The 18365-nt window shown below is 50.5% G+C and overlaps 1 protein-coding gene across 2 annotated transcripts; it reads left to right on the plus strand.

The window, feature by feature from the left end:
* Window positions 1-129: 129 nt before the first annotated feature.
* Window positions 130-7017, plus strand: SPATA2 (spermatogenesis associated 2). 2 transcript variants are annotated; one of them, XM_041478476.1, is made up of 3 exons: window positions 130-1724; window positions 1851-2007; window positions 3237-7017. In XM_041478476.1, exons 1-3 carry the CDS (start codon window positions 1690-1692, stop codon window positions 4488-4490), a joined length of 1446 nt encoding a protein of 481 aa, XP_041334410.1. In that variant the 5' UTR covers window positions 130-1689; the 3' UTR covers window positions 4491-7017. The 2 variants fall into 2 exon arrangements, with proteins under 2 accessions (XP_041334410.1, XP_041334409.1); XM_041478475.1 differs by having other exon boundaries at window positions 130-2007.
* Window positions 7018-18365: the final 11348 nt, after the last annotated feature.

The raw sequence follows: 18365 nt of genomic DNA on the forward strand, positions 1-18365 counted from the left end.
GTGCCCTGCAGCCCTGGCACCGCTGCCAGGCTGTGCCCTGGCACTGTGTGCTGTACCCTGGCAGGCTTGCCAGGCTGTGCCCTGGCAGTGTGTGCGGTGCCCTGGCTCGGGTGCGGGGCACGGGGCACAGTCAGGGCTGCAGGGGCTCTGGGAGCCTCGAGGAAGGGCTCTCCTGTCACCTGGGGCTCGCTGACCCTGCCGTGTGGCCAGGAGCTGTGTTTGGTGCCTGTTGGCACTGGGGATGGCAGAGCTGTGGTGCTGCGTGCAGCTCCTTGCCAGCACAGGATCACTCCGTGTCCTGGGGGTGTTCTGCTGACGTGCCAGACAAAGATCTCTCTCTGCAATTCTCCTGTGCAGCTCTTCTTGCCAAGGAACAGACTCTGCTGTCTTTGTCCACAGACTTCATCCTGCACAACTTGCGGAGGAACGTGGGGAGGGAAGGGACTGCTCCTGGCCCTTATGCTCAGATGTTAATTTAGCACTCCACATTTCCTGTGATTCACAGCCTGTCTCTTGACAGGAGCGCGTGTGCCTTGCAGGAGAAGCTGAACTGCTGCTTAACTTTCCCCACACGGGGCTGGCTCTGAGCACAGCCTTTCATCAAGGAATGTTAACTGCCAGGCTGTTGGTTTTGTTGTTTGTTTGTTTCCCTGGCCTCTTGGTTGCTGGTGTTTTGTGTTTTGGCTCCTTTCCTTCAGTGGGGAAGTAATTTTCCTCTAACACGAGTGTTGATTGTTGTGCTAGCAGCTGCAGTTAATACTGGGTGAAGAGTCTTTTCTGAAATGCTGTTTGACACTGACTGCATCTGAAACAGTGCACTGGTTTCTCCCAGCTCCTCTCCCCTCAGGTCAAGAGCTGGTTTGTCTTTCCATGTAGTAAAGCCTGTGGTCTGCTTTGTGATCACAAGTTCCTGAGGCCTTGCAGATGGAGTCTTGGCCTGTGAATTGCCTTGGTTCTGGTAGAGCAGCATTTGGGAGATTCATCACCAGCTACTTCAGCTCACTGTGAGCTCAGTGCTCTGAAACTGCAGATCAGGATATCCATAAAACCAGCTGTCCCTGCAAACAGAAGCATGCAGGACAGAAGCACAGGAATGCTGTTACCCAGTCCCATAACTCAGCTGAAGGTGGCAGGTGTAGCTTTCTTGCCAGAAAGATCCCAGTGGTGTTTGCAGCTGGAATTTGGGCTGTGCCTTGCAGCAGTCGGGAGTGGGTCCTCTGGAGGTGGCTGCAGAGCTGCACTGGGGTGCCAGCAGCAGGAATGTCACTGAAAATGGTAGAAATCAAAAGGCAAAGGCAACAAACCTGCCCAGCCTAGGGACAGTCCTGTGCCACAAGAGGTGAGGGGGAAGAGCAGATGCTTTCACAAAATGAGCAAAGTGGGCAGGGACCTGGAAAAGGAGTGGGGAATGGCCCTGGAAAGCAGGACAGGGGCACTGCTGTGGCTGCTGGGCCTTTTCAGAGTCCTGCAGAGCTGTGGGGAGCTGCAGCTCTGTGAGCCTGGTACAGAGCCCCGAGGGGCAGGCGTGGCTGGCTCTGTGCACCTGGGCTGACTTGTGTTTGTTTTCAGTTTTTATTCCAGGACAGCTGCCATTGCTGAAGATTCCTAGCACAGATACCCAACCCACTGCCAAGGCACCATGGAAGAGAGGAGCTAGCTGCCCCCAGCGCGAGGGAAAATCTGATTTCAATGGATACAAAATATAAAGACGATTTATTTAGGAAGTATGTACAGTTCCACGAATGCAAACTGAATGCCTCTGACAACAAGCAGCGTCCTATTAACGATGAGTACTTGCGAGTGGCAGCAGCAGCCTTACTTTGCCTTCCCAAAATTGATCCCTTTTATAGATTCCGGTTGATAAAATTTTACGAGATGGCTGAAAACTCACTGAGATCTGTGAAATCCTCAAGTTTACATTGTCTCCATAATGCATTCAACATGCTTGAGACAGTTGGGATTAATCTCTTTCTGTACCCCTGGAAAAAGGAGTTCAAAAACATTAAGGTAAGACTTTTTATGTAGCCATAGTGAGAACATGATTTGCTATTCTTTCTGTGCAGGCATTTCATTTGTTTCCTTTAAAGGCTTCTCTTTTTTCCATTTGTAGCATTTTATATATGTATGTATATGTGTATATTACAGTAGGTAAACAGAAGCCATAGGAAAGTTCCCGTGTGAAATAAGTGAAGTTTGTGCTGATGAGAGTATCCCCAGAGCAGAAGCACGAGCACTTTCTGCAATTAGAATGTGTATAAAATCAGAGAAGAGCTTATTTAAGGTTGTTGTTCAGCCTCCCCTGCTGCATTGTTTTATTTCTACTTGGAGAGGCTTTCACTATGGTGAGTGGTCAAGTTGGATTTAAGCTGACTGAGTTTGATTTGTCTTGCCACAGCTGTTACTGGACACAAGTATGGAACCCAGGGCCTGTGTTCAAGTGGATGCTTTGCTGAGGTTCCCACAAGTTGTACAATAATGGTGGAGGAACTTCTGCAAAGGAGTTGTTTTCAGAGTGTGTTTGATCTGCTTGTCAGCGCTCGGTTCCTGATGGTGGTTTATGTTTTGCCTGTGCTGGGCAGACTGCTCCTGCCTGCACTCAGAACAGGCTGCACTGGGCTAAGCACATCCCTCAGGTGTGCCAGATGCTGAGGGGATTTCAGCTTGCAGAAACTCATGTCTCTGCTTTTGGGGCTCTTTTAGTGGAGAGTTTTTGAATTAATATTAAATTAAATAAAGCTAACATTTGAAACTGTGTAGTGACAGTACACAAAGAAGGGTGCACCTCAAGTATATTTAAAGCTGAATTGGACTTTGGCACTCCTGCAGTAATTCTGAGTTCCTGTTAGCTGCAGCTTGTCCCTGTGTGGGGTAGTTCCCAAATCCTGGCCTCTTTGCCTTTCATGGTAGACTCTGTAAATTCAGACATGTCCGGTATGCATTAAAGTTGATGTCAGTGCAGAGCAGAGCGATTTAAATCACCAGGGAGGACATTATGCTAATCAGGATTTTAAATTGAATGAAAACTCTCCTACTTTGAATTTCCCTCATGTGGAATTTCCATCTGCTGAGCGGGAGGGATGCAGAAACGGAGCTCATCTTGCCAAGGCGGTTGCCTGTGTTCAGAGTCGTTATTGTTGTATTTAATTATATGGTCTCTGTCGCTGAATTATCTGAACATCTAGTCCACCACTGAATTTGTAACCCAGTTTTCCTTTCATTCCCCCCGGGCCCCTCAGACCTACACTGGACCCTTTGTGTATTATGTGAAGTCTGCTCTAACGGAGGACGACGTGAGGCAGATTTTGAGCTACATGGGCTACGTCCAGGAGCTGGGGACGACGTTCAAGCTCAAGGAGCAGGTCGACGCCATTCAGGTGAAAATGATTTCATTTGAGCTCTTCCTGGCCAAAGTGGAATGTGAGCAGCTGCTGGAGATCCACCTGCAGGTGAAGGATAAGGGTTACTCCGAGGTGGATGTGGTGAAGGAGCGCAGGAGCAGCAGCGAGGACGTGCGGGGCTGCTCGGAGGCCATGCGGCGGCGCCTGGAGTGCAAGGAGAGCCTGAACGCGTCCATGGCGCGCATGGTGCTCCAGAAATCCGCCAGCGAGCGCGCCTCCAAGGACTACTACAAGCCAAAGGTCAGCAAGCCTTCCAAGTCAGTGGATGCGTATGACAGCTACTGGGAGAGCAAGAAACCACCTCTGATGAGCTCGCTGAGCCTCAGGAAGGAGCCCATTTTGGTCGATGCGGAAGACGACATTAAAGACGAAATTATCCGTCCGTCGCCCTCTCTGCTCACCATGTCCAGCTCCCCACACGGGTGTTCAGATGAATACTTGCCAGCTTCCTCTCATCACAATGGCATGCTAAGAACAAATGTCCCTTACAGCTCCTATTTTTCTGCTCAAGAGGACTTAGATTTATATACTGACCCTGATTCTAGAAGCGTGTTAAATTTTAAAAGACAAGACGCTATTAAGCCTGATGTATGGCTGTTAAAAAGCGATGCCAACCCCGTTTACCACAAACGCACCCACCTAGCCAAAGAGACAGCTTCCTCCAAGTGCCAGAACTGTGGCATACCCTGTGGCGCTGCCGTGTGCCAGAAGTGTGACAGCCTGTTCGGCTCGAGGCAGGAGTACCCGGCGGTGAAGCAGAGCTCCTACTCAATCAAAGCGCTCCCGAGCGACGCCTTGTCTCCTGCCTCGGCTCTGAGGGAGAAATCTCAGTACACATCACAGACTCAGAGTCAAGACAGAGCTGCTCAGTTCGGCTCCAAGTCCAAGGCCTCGGGCACCTCGCGCTGCGGCTTCTGCAACCGCTCGGGCGCGGCCAACACGTGCACCTTCTGCTCCAAGGTCTCGTGCGACTCCTGCCTCAGCGCCTACTACTACGACCCGTGCTGCAGGAAGAGCGACCTGCACAGGTTCCTGCCCAACAACCAGCTGAACTACAAATCGTCCCAGCTGTCCCACGTGGTTTACAGATAGACTGCGTGAGCCTGTTTGCGAAGGGAAGGGAAGGGGGAGAGGAAAGGGCTATCCTAACTAATGTTCTGACTCCACACTGACCTCTTGCCAAAATCACACGTCCAGATATTTGGAACCATGGTTCAGTGATCAGGTGCCAGTTCTTGATTTTTGTGGCTTCACAGATGCTGCAGATCCATTCGATTTCATGCTGCTATAGTTTAGGTAACTCCTAAATGAGCATTGCTTTTTAACTTACATGGGGGAGAAGAGCACATTTTTCCTTAAAACTTGGCAGCTGTTGTATTTTTAAAAAGTGACATCATACCTTCCTATTATATCATATCTTGGCCAAATAAAACCAGGCAGTATTTGAAAATAAAATCAGAGAATTAAGATTCTTGTTTTCTATGAGTGATGAAACCACTGCCAGTTTTTGATAAAGTATGACTTCAAAATGTGCAGGAAATATGAGAATGGCTTGTTTTGCCAACAAGGACTATTTTTTGATGTGTGTCTGCATTTCTTGATCTCCAAAATGCAAACACCATAACCTCTCTTCCTTTTGTCTTTGTTTCCTCCTTCTCCCCTTCTCTCCTGGTTGTTTATCTCGAGCTTACATAACCTGAACCTGGACAATGTGTGCTTTATTTTCCGTTGTTGCCAACATCATCCTTCTGGGTTTCTCTGTGTGGTATTTCAAAGAGGTGATCCTGTATCTGTGTCACTCAGGTGATGCCTGGAGTGTTGTCCCCTCAGATGAGTGTCCGTTTTCCTTCTGTTGCACATGGTTTAAATGCTGTTCTTTGTACTGTAAATAGGTGATTTGGAAACAGTTTATTTTTAATAAATATTTAAAATGTTGAGTTCTTAAAAGTGGTAGAATCATTATAACTATGAAGTCTCTCTGGGTTATTCGTTCAGGTGACTTTTTGTTTTTCCTTGTACTGTATTTCATAGCTTATTATAGCCACTGTGGCAGAATGATGTTCTTGGCTCTGATCAGTTCTTGGGTTTTAATCTGACATTTTTTTCCCTCTGATAAGGCTGGCGCTCATCTGAGTGGAGTCTTGTCTCAGAATTGCAGGGTTTTGCTCTCAGTGCACGCTTTTCTTTGTGGTTATGGAAATTGTAAGTATCAATGTTCTGCTTGCTCCCAAATTCACTGCCAGTCTGTCTGTAGTGTAGTCCAGCAAGTAAAGCACTGGCCTGGTTAAAAATCAGAGCTCATTTGTGACTCCTGTTCAAGTGACCCCATCAGTCATGGATGTGAATCAGATGATAACCTTTGTCTCTTGCTGTAGCACTTGGGAACCCTGGCTGAGAGCCAGGGCTCCCTCCTGCTGGGCTCTGTACAGTCTGACCCCCAAACACCACCTGGTTATGAATAGACTTTAGTTCTTTTAAAAGAAAACCCCTAAGAATCCTAACTCCCTTATTCCAACTATAGCTAGTTAGCACAAAGTATCAGGCAACCTAATCTGATGTGCAGAATTAAATGTGTTTAAAATATCTGTAAAGAACTCTAGCTGAGATGTAAACTGTAGTCCACTTTGCACTGAAATGATTCACCTTGGGGTTTTTAATCACTGTTAGAGTCTAGGCTTCTCAGCTCCAGTGTCCATCGCTCCCTGTGTGACAGGAACATGCATGAATGATCCTTTGTCTCACATTTTTTGGGGTGGGGGGGCTTCAGGTAGGTAGAGGGGAAAATTACATAGGCTAGTGTTGTAAAATAGCTAAAATCATTTTAGCCATAACTGGGTGTCAGAAGCATTATGGAAATAAGATAAAACCTGGGTCTTACAGAGGGCTGAGAACAATAAGTTACTGTCCAGTTTGCACTAAGAAACAAAGTGAACAGAGTGTTTTTAACAATCAGGGAAATTCTGAATCAAGGGACTGCAGCTGAGCATAATGTCAAGGGCAAGTACTGCCTTGCTGACCCTGAAGGTTGGGGTGAATATTGTTTAAGTGAATGATTTTAAGGTTTTCAATCTTGTATGTTTTTTATAAATATATATATATATATATAAATATGACACAAATGTAGATACATTATGTATATAGTGAAGAATTTAAAAACGATTTTACTATTAAAACGCAGTCTAAGGGTGGTTTTAATTTTGGTGGTTATTTGGGTTTTGTTCACCTTCTGCAGTTTCATGCCTGTTTGGCTGCTCTAGTGTATCTCCTAGTTCACCAGTTCAATTTCCATACGGCTCCTCACACTACAGTGAATAACTAAAACTGTGATGCCACGTAATTTTTATGGTGACCAGGGCAGGGCCTGTACCTGCTCTGAAATAGAGAAGTCCTCTGTATATATGTCATGGAATCCTGTAGTACAAAGCTGTGTTGGATTGAAGTGATACCATGCTCTATTTTTGTGTATCTTACTGTATGAGGTTGCTGTGATTGATACAGTAAAATATATGCGAATTTAAAATGCAGGTGTTTTGCATCTGATTTGTTTAAATTAATTTATGTTTTGAAGGAATTGAAAAATAAAGAGGCCTTTAAGAAAAGGCTTCACTCTTTTCTTAAAGTGGCGTGTGCACGTAGCCGTCTGTTCCCAACCGCGCTTGCTCGCTCGCGGCGTGCGGCCGCACTGCCTGCGGAGCTGCTCACACAAACCCCGCTGCATTCCAGCCTGAGCAGCAGGGCTCTGCTCCTGGAGCACTCTGCAGCACTGCAGCAGGCTCGGGCGGGGTGGCAGCAGCTTCTGGGGCCACGTGGAGCTGCCTCCGTGGATCCCAGCCGTGGCTCTCCGTTGCCTGACGAGCTTCCCGAGCCAAGCTGCGTCTCCCAGAGGATGTGTGATGCTGCTGGGCTACATTTGGCACTGGAGTTAGGCCTTCTGGCTCCTCTTGCATCCTGCTAGCTCTGGAGCAGGGTAACTCCTCAAGTTCCAAACTAGATCATTCTTTTTGTTTGTTCCTTGTGTTAAAGCATGTCAGGTGAATGCTGAAGTATTCTGCAAGTGCTTTATGGTCTGTTGTGGCTGCTGGAAGTACCAGGGAGGATTATAAAAATCAGGCTCCAGGTAACTCAAATATTCTTGCAGGAAATCTTGCCTCACACCGTGATGCTTCTTGAGCTGACGTATTTCTGGTGCATATAAAACAAGCCTGTAAGCTGTCTTGCTGCCTGGCATCTCTGATTACAGACCTCTAAGCTTGTTTGCTGCTTTGGCTTTCAACAGAAGCTTAAAGGTTCCATCCACGCTTAAGTAGTTTAGACTCGATGATTTGAACTGACAGCTCCTTAAAGTTATTTTCTGGAAGATGACTGCAGCTTACGAGCAGTTAGTGCACATGGCTAACTATGCTGTAGAATGTTTTTAGGGGAAGAGATTCACCTTTCCAGTATTTGTTTAGAAACAGGAGCTAATCTGAGCATGGTGATAATTGATACACTGCCAGAGAGACTGGGAGAAAAGCAGGAGGGACTCTTGATGTACCTGGTTTGGCTCTGAAATCAGAGTGAATTGGGCATTTTAGCACGATCATTACCATGGTATCTCAGCAGCGACTGGGCTGGGCTGCAAATGTCCCTGCTTGTTATTTCTGAAGGGTGTTCTGTGATTCCTTCTGAAAATCACGGAATGTGGCTGTGTTTGTCCAGGATTGTAAGTACTTTTCTTTTTTTACAGTTGATCATATTCCCCTGGGAAAAGTTTTCTGCAACTGGTCTTGCCAGTGTAAAAACGTAGGGTCAGGGGATCAGTAACTGGGCCGGTTTGTGGTTTTGTACTCCTGCACCCCGCTGTGAAAAACCAGCTGGGAGCAAGGTGGAAATGGAGAGGACGCAGCCCGTCTTGCAGGGAGGAAGGCAAGGGGTTAAGGCCCCTGATGCGGCAGCAGCTCCTTTGCCTCCCAAATCCTGCAGACAGCCGCGGAACTGAGGCTGCTCCGTGCGAGGAGAGGGAGCAGAGCCAGCGCTGCTGTGCCGGGCAGCCTCGGTGCCCAGCTCGCAGTGTGCGTGTGCAGGGGCTGCCCCTCGGGCACCGGGCTCTGCTCTGGCACGGCTCGGCACGGTTTGCTCTGGGGCTGCCCCTCGGGCACCGGGCTCTGCTCTGGCACGGCTCGGCACGGTTTGCTCTGGGGGGCTCCTGGCAGCCCGGGGTGCAGGTGCCGCTGCCAGGGCAGCAGCGGGCAGTGCCCGGAGCCGCCAGCTCCGAGCCAGGCTCGGCAGAGGCAGCTCTGAGCCTGGGCTCCTGTGCGGAGCTGTGGGACGAGGAGCTGGGAGCGGGGCTGGAGCCTGGAGCAGTGCCCGGAGCGGCCACCCCCTTGTCACCCCTTTGTCACCCCCTGTCACCCCCTTGTCACCCCCTGCCGCTCCCTTCCCTCCTGCGCTGCCCTGCTGCTGCGCCGAGAGGGGCCCCGGAGCTCGGGCACGGCGGGGAGCTGGCCCTTGCTTGGACCCAGCTGCCCTGAGCCCCGCAGGAGGAGGATCTGATCCCGCAGAGATCCCGCAGGAGCTGCCCAGGAGGAGGATCTGCTCCCGCAGAGATCCCGCAGGAGGGCAGGGGCTGCCCGGCAGAGAGGATCTGCTCCCGCAGAGATCCCGCAGAGATCCCGCAGGGGCTGCCCGGCAGAGAGGATCTGCTCCCGCAGAGATCCCGCAGAGATCCCGCAGGGGCTGCCCGGCAGAGAGGATCTGCTCCCGCAGAGATCCCGTGGCTCCTGCCGGGCAGGGCTGCCCAGGCTTTTCCAGATTAACGATTCCGCCTCCGGCCGTGCTGCCACGGAGGCTCCGGAGAGCCGCGTTCGTGTTTCCTTTCCCCGGGAACAGCAGCTCGCTGCTGCTCCGTGGCTGCCCGGCTCCCCTCCTCTCAGCTGGCGGAGCAGGAAAAGTCATCCTGACCCCCAGCAGCCTCCCGTGTCAGGCACGGGCTTGCAATGGGTGTGGAAAGTGCAGAAAAAAGGTGGACAGGTGGAAATGTTCCAGACAAAAATGAAACAACCTGCTCTGATTTTTTTGTCCCCCCTTGGCATCAAGAAGAAATTTCTCTTCCAGCATTCAGAGTCTGGGAGGCACTGAAGTAATTTTGCAGGGAACTCTACATGAGGTTAGAGATTGCTTTAATTATTGATATTTCTTTATTGATGAGAAATAATCTCTTTTCCGAGTGCTACAAATCCTGGATGTGAGTGATGGTGATTCTGGAGCTTCTGCTCAGGCAGGGCTTTATCATACACAGCTCCTGCTTTGAGATGAGGATGTGAAATACCATCTGACTTGGGTAATAGCTCCCATTTGTTTTTCCTGTCTTATCTTTGAGTTAACTCTGCGCTGTGCAGGCCTCAGCACTGAAGGCAGTGTCAGAGTTCCAGTGGCTGTAAGTGGTGCAGGAGCAGCCCTGGCAACTTGTGTGTGGCAGCTGCTTCTGCTGTTGTGGGTGTGGGGCTGTCATGCTTCCTGCTTTAGAAATCATTCTCATGATAGTCATACTGTTCTGAGATTTTTCATCATCAACCTGCTTTAAAAAAAGAAAAAGAAAAATCAACCCACAACTGCTCATCAACTCCTTAGAGAAAAATGCTGCTTTCGCCCAAAGAAAGTAAAATCCGCTCTGTAGCTTTATGCCAAGGTGCTTGAATTTGACTGCCTTACCTGGAATTTTCCCAGGCACTTTTCTGAAGCACGGCTGGTTGTGGTGAGCTGCCTTTGCTGCAGGAGCAGTCTCTGTGTGACTCCCCCACTGCACATGTGCAAACCCAAAACACATCAATGAACTGCTCATGCTGAACATGCTGCCACCCAGCAGGTCTGGGGAGGAGCAGCCCCTTCCCATCCCAGTGCACTGAGGAGGTGCTGACTGCTGCATCCCTGGTGAACCTTCCCACAGGGCAGGCTGGGGTGGAGGGGAGGCCTCCTGCTCCTCTCCTGGCTGTGCCCGTGGCTCTGTGGATTTACTGCCCACAGCAGTCCCACGGAGGGGCTGTATGGATTTAGTGCCCACAGCAGTGCCCACTGCTGCTGGTCACTGCTGATCACTGCTGGTCGCTGCTGGTCACTGCTGGTCATTGATGGTCACTGCTGGTCGCTGCTGGTCACTGCTGACCGCTGCCCGTGGCTGCCTTGTGCCGGGGCCGGAGCAGTGGCCCTGGCGTGGGGCGCTCAGACCAGCCCAGCCCGCTGGGAGGAGATGTGTGAGCTGCTGCTGCAGGAACCCGGGTGGGCAAGGCTGCACCACAGGAGGAAGGGCAGGAAGGAGCTCAGGGAGCGAGGGGAAGCGCAGGGCAGAGGATACCCTGGCACAGGAATGCTGCTTCCTGCCGGGCACCTTGTCACAGGCGCTGCTTCCCCGTGGGTGAGCTGACATTTTGTGTCTTGTGTGGATAAGGCTCTCAGGAAGGTTTGTACCTTGTTTCAGGGATGTTTCCTCCGCCCTGCCCAGGCTCCCCTGAGCGGTGCCCGCAGCAGCAAGGGATGGGCTGCAGGAGCTGGGAGCTGAGCACAGGGTGCTGCTGGACTCCAGCACCACTCCTGGGTCTCCAGTGGAGAATTCCAGCCTGAGAACACAGAACCTCTTCGTGTAAATCAGTAACAGAAATGAGACTTAGAATGGGTCAAAGGCCATGTTTGGTCTGTGCGTGGTCCTTGTCCTGCCAGGGAGAGCTTTGCATCCTCAGAGGCCAAACTTGAAAGGTCAGTCTCAGAAATCCCTTTTTTTCCCTCCTTTCTTACTCCTTCATTTCAATATTCAGGTGGAGAAGCACTGAGTCATCTGAAATGTGTTCTCTCCTCCCAGGACCATGGCTGGGCTCTGGGAAGAGTCTGCCACGTGGAGTCTTCCAAACCTCCCTTCACTTGGCCTCCTCTAGGGCTTCTGCCTCCTTCAGGGACCCAAGGCTGATTCACTTTCCATTGTGACTCTCATAGTCTTGGACTACTTAGAGGCATATCAAAAATTAAACTAATCTCTTGTGACAGCATGGAAGCCTGTGGTGTTTGAATCTTTGATATGAAGATTTCTCCTGCTTGGAGAACAGCTCATTTTTAATGCTGTGAAATAGAGCATGATAACTGTGCTGCTGTCTGTACTACAGTGAGCATTATGTGCTGCTTAATAAAATGATGCTCCTCTCCAAGAGCTCTCCTTCATAATGAAAAAAGGTGCAGTATTCAGATGTTGGTAACTCACACCAAAAAACTTTCAGCACAAATTTGTGTTTGGTGTGGATTTGTGCCTGCAGCTGGTCCCTGGTCCAGTGCTCACAGCTTAAAATACAACCTGTTAAATGTTGCAATGGCCCAGGTACCTCTGGGACCTATTGTCTGCCAGGTCTTGCTCTGCAGGGGTTTGCAGTGCAATGAGAAGCTCAGGAAGAACTTTTGAGATGTGCTGAAACACTGTGAGCTCTATAAACATGATTTAGGAAAGAAAGATGGGAGACCCCAGGAAGAACAGACAGCTGCAGAAGTGCAAAACACACAGGGTTTTGCCACCAAGAACTCTGTCAGCTAGGCAGGATCAAGCAGAGACGTTCCTGCTCTAGTACAAACCCAGGCATAACCCCTGTCTTTGCCTCCTGGCTGCTGCTGGGCCTGTATCTCAGATTGTAGGCATCTTCTGGTACGTTTCAGAGCATGATGTAAAAATCCTTTTCCCTCCTTCACTGTACTTCCTGCTTTTCAACAGGCTCAAAGCCTGCTGGCAAAATCACTTTTACTGAGCACACGTAGGATGCTCGCACATCTTTGGAGTGAATGTGGATTTGACACTGATTTGATTCTCCTTTTTCTGCCTGAAGGTTTTCACTCAGGCTCTCCAGTGAAGGACATTATTTCCTGGGTGGAATATTTTCCATGTGACCAAATAATGGCCAGGGGCTGTGGTTTTTGTGTCAGTGCTTGGCACTGTGGGTTTTCTGCTCAGAAATCAGATGGACATGTGAGAAGCAGTCCTAAAAACAAGCACTGCTTCTTCAGAGTGACAGGGTAAAATGAACTGAGCAGGCATTTTTATTTCCATGGCACTTAGAATTTGTCTTTTTTTCCCCAACAAAGCTTGAAGTCACAAGGAGGTTCATTCACTGTCAGCAGACACCTTCCCTGTCAAACTGGAAGTCCCGGCCCGGTTTCTCCATTTCTTCCACGTTCTCCTGGGACGTGGTGCTGGTGAAGAGCAGCAGCTCAGCTGCAGGTGCCCAGAGCTCCCCCCTGCCCAGGGAGCAGGAGCTGTCCCTGGAGCGCTGGCAGCAGCTCTGCCCCACAAGCAGCTTGCTGAAGGGGAGCCTGGTTTCCAGTTCTGTTGGGTCAGGGGCTCCCAGCAGGCAAAGGGGTTTCCAGGGGGGTTCTGTTTGGGGCAAATGTTCAGTTCCAACCTGCCCTAGGCACCCCTGGAGGAGGCACAGCTGCATTCCAAAAACAAAGGCAGGCTCCCAAACCTGCCAGGACTGTGCTGGGGAGCGCTGACTGCGCGTGGTTAAACCTGCCCTGTGCAGCAGGGAGAGCAACGGAGGGGACAGAATTCATGCTAGGTAAAACCAAGGTGTGGAAGGCTCATTTAAAACTGTCCAGCTGCGGAGTAAAGAAATGTGGGAAAGCAATTATACCGGTGCCAAGAGGCAGAATGAGTAGGAAGATAAGGGGAGAAAGTTATTGGCCTGACAGTCCTTCAGAGAAGAGGAGGAAAAATTGGCTTAAAAATTGAGCCTGATAATGGTGTCTGATTACTACACACAAAAGTGACTGTTCCTTGAAATACTAGTTTTATAACCTAATGCAGAAAAGCTAGGTAGCAACAAAGAAAGTTGATAGATTTCAAAGGGAATATTAATTGAAATAATTTGAAAGTCTAGCTAAAGATCTATTTAAATTGATGCATTTTTAATGCAAATTAGTCTTCCATAACTTGGAAATTAAATAATAAGATACTAAGTCTGAACGTGTTCAAAGAAAAGAGCATTAGAAAAGAGTAAACCAAAAATTAAAGGAATTCACTCCGGGCATGCAGCCCTTCCCAGCAGTGCTGCTCTCAGGGCTGGGAAAATCCAGAGCTGGGAGACAGGAGGGCTTGGTGCAGGTTCCTGTGTCTCTCCACGATGTTTTGAGCAAAGCAGAGATGTTTTGTAGTGTGTTAAGAGGGGGCGCAGGCAGTGTGCAGCTCGGTGCCAGGGGGGCTCTGTCCTGTGAGTGCTGGGGCTGTGGGGCTGGCAGTGCCACCCGAGCTGCTCCGCTCTGCAGTGCCAGCTGCGGGCTGGGGCATCTGGCTGCACTCTGCAGAGGATTTGCAGGAAATTAAACTTACAGGTGCAATGGGACCCGTGTCTGGTGGCAGCCTGGAGCGTGCCATCCTTGGGGATTGCTGGGGAAAGCAGGAAAGTGTGGTGTGCATGCAGGAGGCACCGCAGTGCAAGGCTGTGCTGGGCTGGGCTACACAAGGCTGAACTGGAGTGCTCTTTGACCTGAGCACATCTTTCCTTTGAGATAACCTCTGGGACACAATGGGACCTTTGCACCACTCCCAGCAGCCAGCCCTCATCCTCATCCTCATCCTCATGCCCATCCTGGCAGTGAAGGGCAGCCTCCTCTGCAGGGCTGCTGGCAGGAGCTGGCTGCTGTCCTGCTGTGGTGGATAACCACAGGCTGTGTGGGTGCTCCTTTGCTGCTCTGAGTGCTGCCTTACTGGCTTTGGGGTTTGTGCCCTCTGCTCTCCAGGCTCTTAGCCAGGTGTCCACCCCAGGGCTAACCTGGATTCCCAGCACCAGAGCCTGCCCCAGGCCCTGCAGGGGTCACTCCACACCTCTCCCTGCTCCCCTCAGTCTGTTCCCTGCAGGTCCTGTGGGGGAGAGGCTCCCTCCATGCAGGGAAGGGGCAGAGGGGGCACTCTGCTTGGCTGAGGTGGGATCCAGCCCCCAGGTGCTCCCAGGGATGCTCTGCAGTGCCCTGTCAGGCTGTGGAGCTGAGCAGGGCTGACTTACCTGGGGAGGATCCTGGAAGTCAAGGGTTAAGCTCTGGCCAGCTGGACTTTAAGAGGCAGGCAGCATTCAAAGCAGGGAGGACAAGTGGGATGTGAGAAGCCAGAATTTGCAGGCAGGGGGAATTGTGGGTGGCACTGAAAAGCCAAATACATGAACAGAAATACATGTATTTAATATATATTTCCATTACAGTCACAAGCACAAATCGTGAGGGGGGAAGTGCATCTCGAGAGCAACATATGTGTTACCTCATGCCTCCTGCTAAGTATACAAGCATGGGAATAAGTGTGTATTTAACACAGAGCTGAAAGCTTGGTGTGCAGATGGTAGGAAGCTGGGCAACAGCACGTGTAGCTTGGATCTGTCCTACGTGAATGCCACCACCCAGCATTGTTTCTCACTAAATGTCACCCTCCAGATCCCTCCCTGACCCACTTGCAAAGGTGCTGAGCTGCCTCTTCAGCACAGGAGTGCTCAGGAAATCATGGGTGTGTGAGCTCAGCTGGGCTAGGTGAGAATGTAGTGACGATAAAATCAGATGAGAACACAAAGAGGTGGGAGAAGTATGGGCTGATAGAACCAGCCAGTGGGCCTGAACCTTGTCAGACAAGCGTGGGGTTTCTCCCTTCCCTGAAGGTCAGGCACAGGAAGCATGGACAGACACCTGTGAGTCACTTGAGAGTGGGGCACAGCAGACTGATGGGTCGGATTAGCAGGTACAAAATGTGCCTGGGAGATGCTAAAGGAGGAAATGTGACTGGCTGCTGAAAATCCCATTGCATGCAGATTTCAGAGCCGTGCACAGACAGGTAACGAGCAGAACCTCCTACCCCACGGTGTGAAATAAATACTGTTAATGCTGCGTGCAGGTGGGGAACAGAGGCCTGGGGAGGTGACATGATTCATGAAAAGTGAGTGCAATAGAGCTGGAAGTAATGCTTTCCAGATTAATTTCATTAGTGTGATGTACTGTGACTGCTTTGGTACATCCCTGCTCCAGCCAAATAACCAGAGGGCCCTGCGAGGGGAGGGAGGAGGCTTCACAGAGAACATCACTCTGCATGCAGGTAATTGTTTTCAGAATCCTCCTCTGTGCCTATTTATGGTGATCATTTTTGTCTTAATAAATCTGACCTAGTCCACCTTTCAATCTGCTGTGATTGAGGTCAAATCTTAGGAGCATGCTTTTAGGGAAATATTTTTGCCCTCATTGATTATGTCAAGCTCTGTCTGTTCCAAAGCTTAGGACGCTGTCTGCTTTATGAATGCAATTGGAATTGTGCTTTGAGCCTCTGCTGTCTGTTGGCTCTCTAGAATTAAATGCTCTTGTGGCCTGAGTGGAAGTCAAGAGGGGTGCTATGCAAGGCTTTAGCTGCAGCTGCCTGGCTTGGAGACCTCTCAGACTGATCTTCACGAGTTCTCTGCACTGGGGACAATAGCACTTGGCTAAGGTGCCCTGCTCACGCAGGCAGTGCAGCTGGGAAGTGACTTGCAGAGTCTCTGCTGTGCTCAGCCCCTTGGGCCTCTCTGGAAGGGGCAAACCCACGTGAGCAGAGTCCAAAGCCCCCTTCAGTCCCACTCCGTTTGGTCAGTACAGACATTCTCTTGGGCTGCACCACGAGCAGTCTGTGATGGTTTAGGATGGCTTGTTTGGTCTCACGTGGCCTTTCCTGCCCCCACAAAGTGCTGACAGAGGAGTGAGTCCTCCTGGTGCCTCACCTGCAGTCTGTCCTTTAGTCCCGAGGGGCTTGGGCTGCAGCTGTGCTGCTGGCTGTGCACAAAGAATACCAAACAAGGCAGAAGTGAATCCTTACAAGGATGCTGGGCAGGATTCCCCCTTTGCTTCTGACTCTGGATGTGGCAGGCATTGACAAAATCTGTGGTCAGTGCCTTCCAGCACAGGCAGAGCCACAGGGCAGGAGGTCCAAACTCAGCCAGACTTTGGTGCTTCTCAAGCCTCACTTTCTTTTCTCTGACACTGCCAGAGTTTGCTGCCAGCATTTCAGTGGGGTGCTCCTGTGTCTGGTGGTTTCTCAGAGGCAGAGGGGTATGAGTTTCAGGTTTCTCCCACCATCTGGAGTTCAGAAATGCTAAGGAGCAGCTGGGCTGCACTGTGCCTTCCTCAGCTGGTGCTGGAGTGACACCACATCCCCACGGAGCAGCTGGGGAGCAGGAGAGGCAGCCCTGGGGCTGCCATGGCACCCCTGCATGTGCATGTGCATCTCACCCCCCTGCCAGCTTCCCTTGGCTGAAGAAGAGTCCAGACACACATTTTGAAGAGCCACAGTAATTGGATTTTGTTTGTTTTCATTTTCAAGTTCTTTGTAAGAAAAGGAGTCCCTAATCTTCATTTCACAGGTGGAATTTGGAATGCTTGCTCCTGGATCTGGAACCTGGCATTGTTAAAGGTGATGCTCCAGCTGCTGGAAGGATGAAGAAGGGAGAACTTAGAAAACAAAATTAGTTGCTTGAGATAACAAAGACTACACCAGCCTCTCTAGGATTCACAGCAAAGAATTATGCCTCAGGTCAGTTTTGGTTTCCAGAAGACAATCTGCTGGTTAATTCCCAGGTCAAAAGGGCTCCTTTGAAGACTCTGCCTTGACCACTGCCATAAAAGCAATGTTAAAAGGGTGGCGGGCCTGGGCTTGAGCACAGCTCTCTGTGTGCTTAGGCTTAAGAAGAAAAAGCTGCTCCATGGACAGCCAAGCGTGTAGAGTCTGGTTTCCTGCAGGTTTGGTTTCCTGTCCCATCACCTCCATAACCCCTGGCTCCTCCATCTCTTCTGAGAAAACTCTTGCAGACATGAGGGGAAGCAGCACACTGGGGTCTGTGTGTGCTCCATGGCATCTCCCCTGAGCTTCCTCCCCTTCTCACACAGCTCCCCTGCCACACAAACAGGTGGGAACTCAATTATCCCAAAGGCTTCAGTCCCTATTCCCAGGCTGGGTGAGAAGGGCTGACGGACGCAGTGCTGCTGTTGAGGGAAGACGCACCGGGAAGGAGGTTGGTTCCCAAGGAAAACCCTCTGAAGCAATCATGCAATGCTGCAGGTGTGCCCACAAAGGGCAGGTGCTGCTGGCAGCACGGTGTGGAGTGCAAAGTGCTGCTGCTCCTGTGTGAGATCCTGACTGCTGAGAGCTCCCTGTCCCGTGGCTGTTACTGAGCATCTTCCCCCAGGTCCCTTCCAGGTGAAAGGGAGAAAATGGGGCACATTCCCCGGGCCATGTTGGGATTTTGGGTTAGCTCTGGACATGTGGAGAGGCTGCACAATGGGGCCTCAGACTTGGCTGAGGCCTTTTGTATTTCTGGAACATAAACAACAAATAACATTCAGTTTATAACAATCTCAGTATGCATCTATTTACATAGCTGGTGAGCCCATAAATGATTCTCTTTCACACATATAGGTACACAAAGCTATTGCTGTGCATCTCTCCAGCTTTGGATTTCCGTTCTGAAGCAAATGTAGGCACCTGGATCCAAGCTGACCAGCAGCTCTGTCAGTATTTGGAGCTCAAAAAATTAATATTAGGATTTTTGATATCGTTCCCATTTCTTACTGGCAACCAGGGGAAAGCTCTTGGTGTAGAGGACATTAACAAAATTAAGTGATGACTGTGACTCCTGTTTTGCCAAGCAGAGACAGATCAAATGCTTTGGGTGGAGAACAAAACCCAGCTCCGACTGACAACAGAGCCAGTGCGGCGACCCCCATGTCCCCGTCGCCACCGTCACTCTGAGCACGTCCCTGGAGCCGCGGGGTCCTGCCCGGTGGCCAGCCGGGTCTGCAGGGACAGGTGAGCGAGTGACCAGCCTGTCTTGCTCGGGGCACAGGAGAGGGGTGGCCAAGCAGAGCTAAAAACGAGCCCGGGAACGCTGAGGCCACGGAGAGCTCTTTAAAACCCTCTTGGTGCCTCAGTTTCCCTTGCTGGGAAAACCGCCGCTCCAGGGGCGGTTA

The sequence above is a fragment of the Pyrgilauda ruficollis genome, unplaced genomic scaffold (assembly GCF_017590135.1).
Source record: "Pyrgilauda ruficollis isolate IOZ18807 unplaced genomic scaffold, ASM1759013v1 scaffold45, whole genome shotgun sequence".
Classification (NCBI taxonomy): domain Eukaryota; kingdom Metazoa; phylum Chordata; class Aves; order Passeriformes; family Passeridae; genus Pyrgilauda; species Pyrgilauda ruficollis.

Coding starts and splice junctions, on each gene's coding strand:
- SPATA2 (XM_041478475.1), top strand. CDS start 1,690: ATGGATACAAAATATAAAGACGATTTATTTAGGAAGTATGTACAGTTC. Junction 2,008..3,236: donor AGGAGTTCAAAAACATTAAG/GTAAGACTTTTT, acceptor CGGGCCCCTCAG/ACCTACACTGGACCCTTTGT.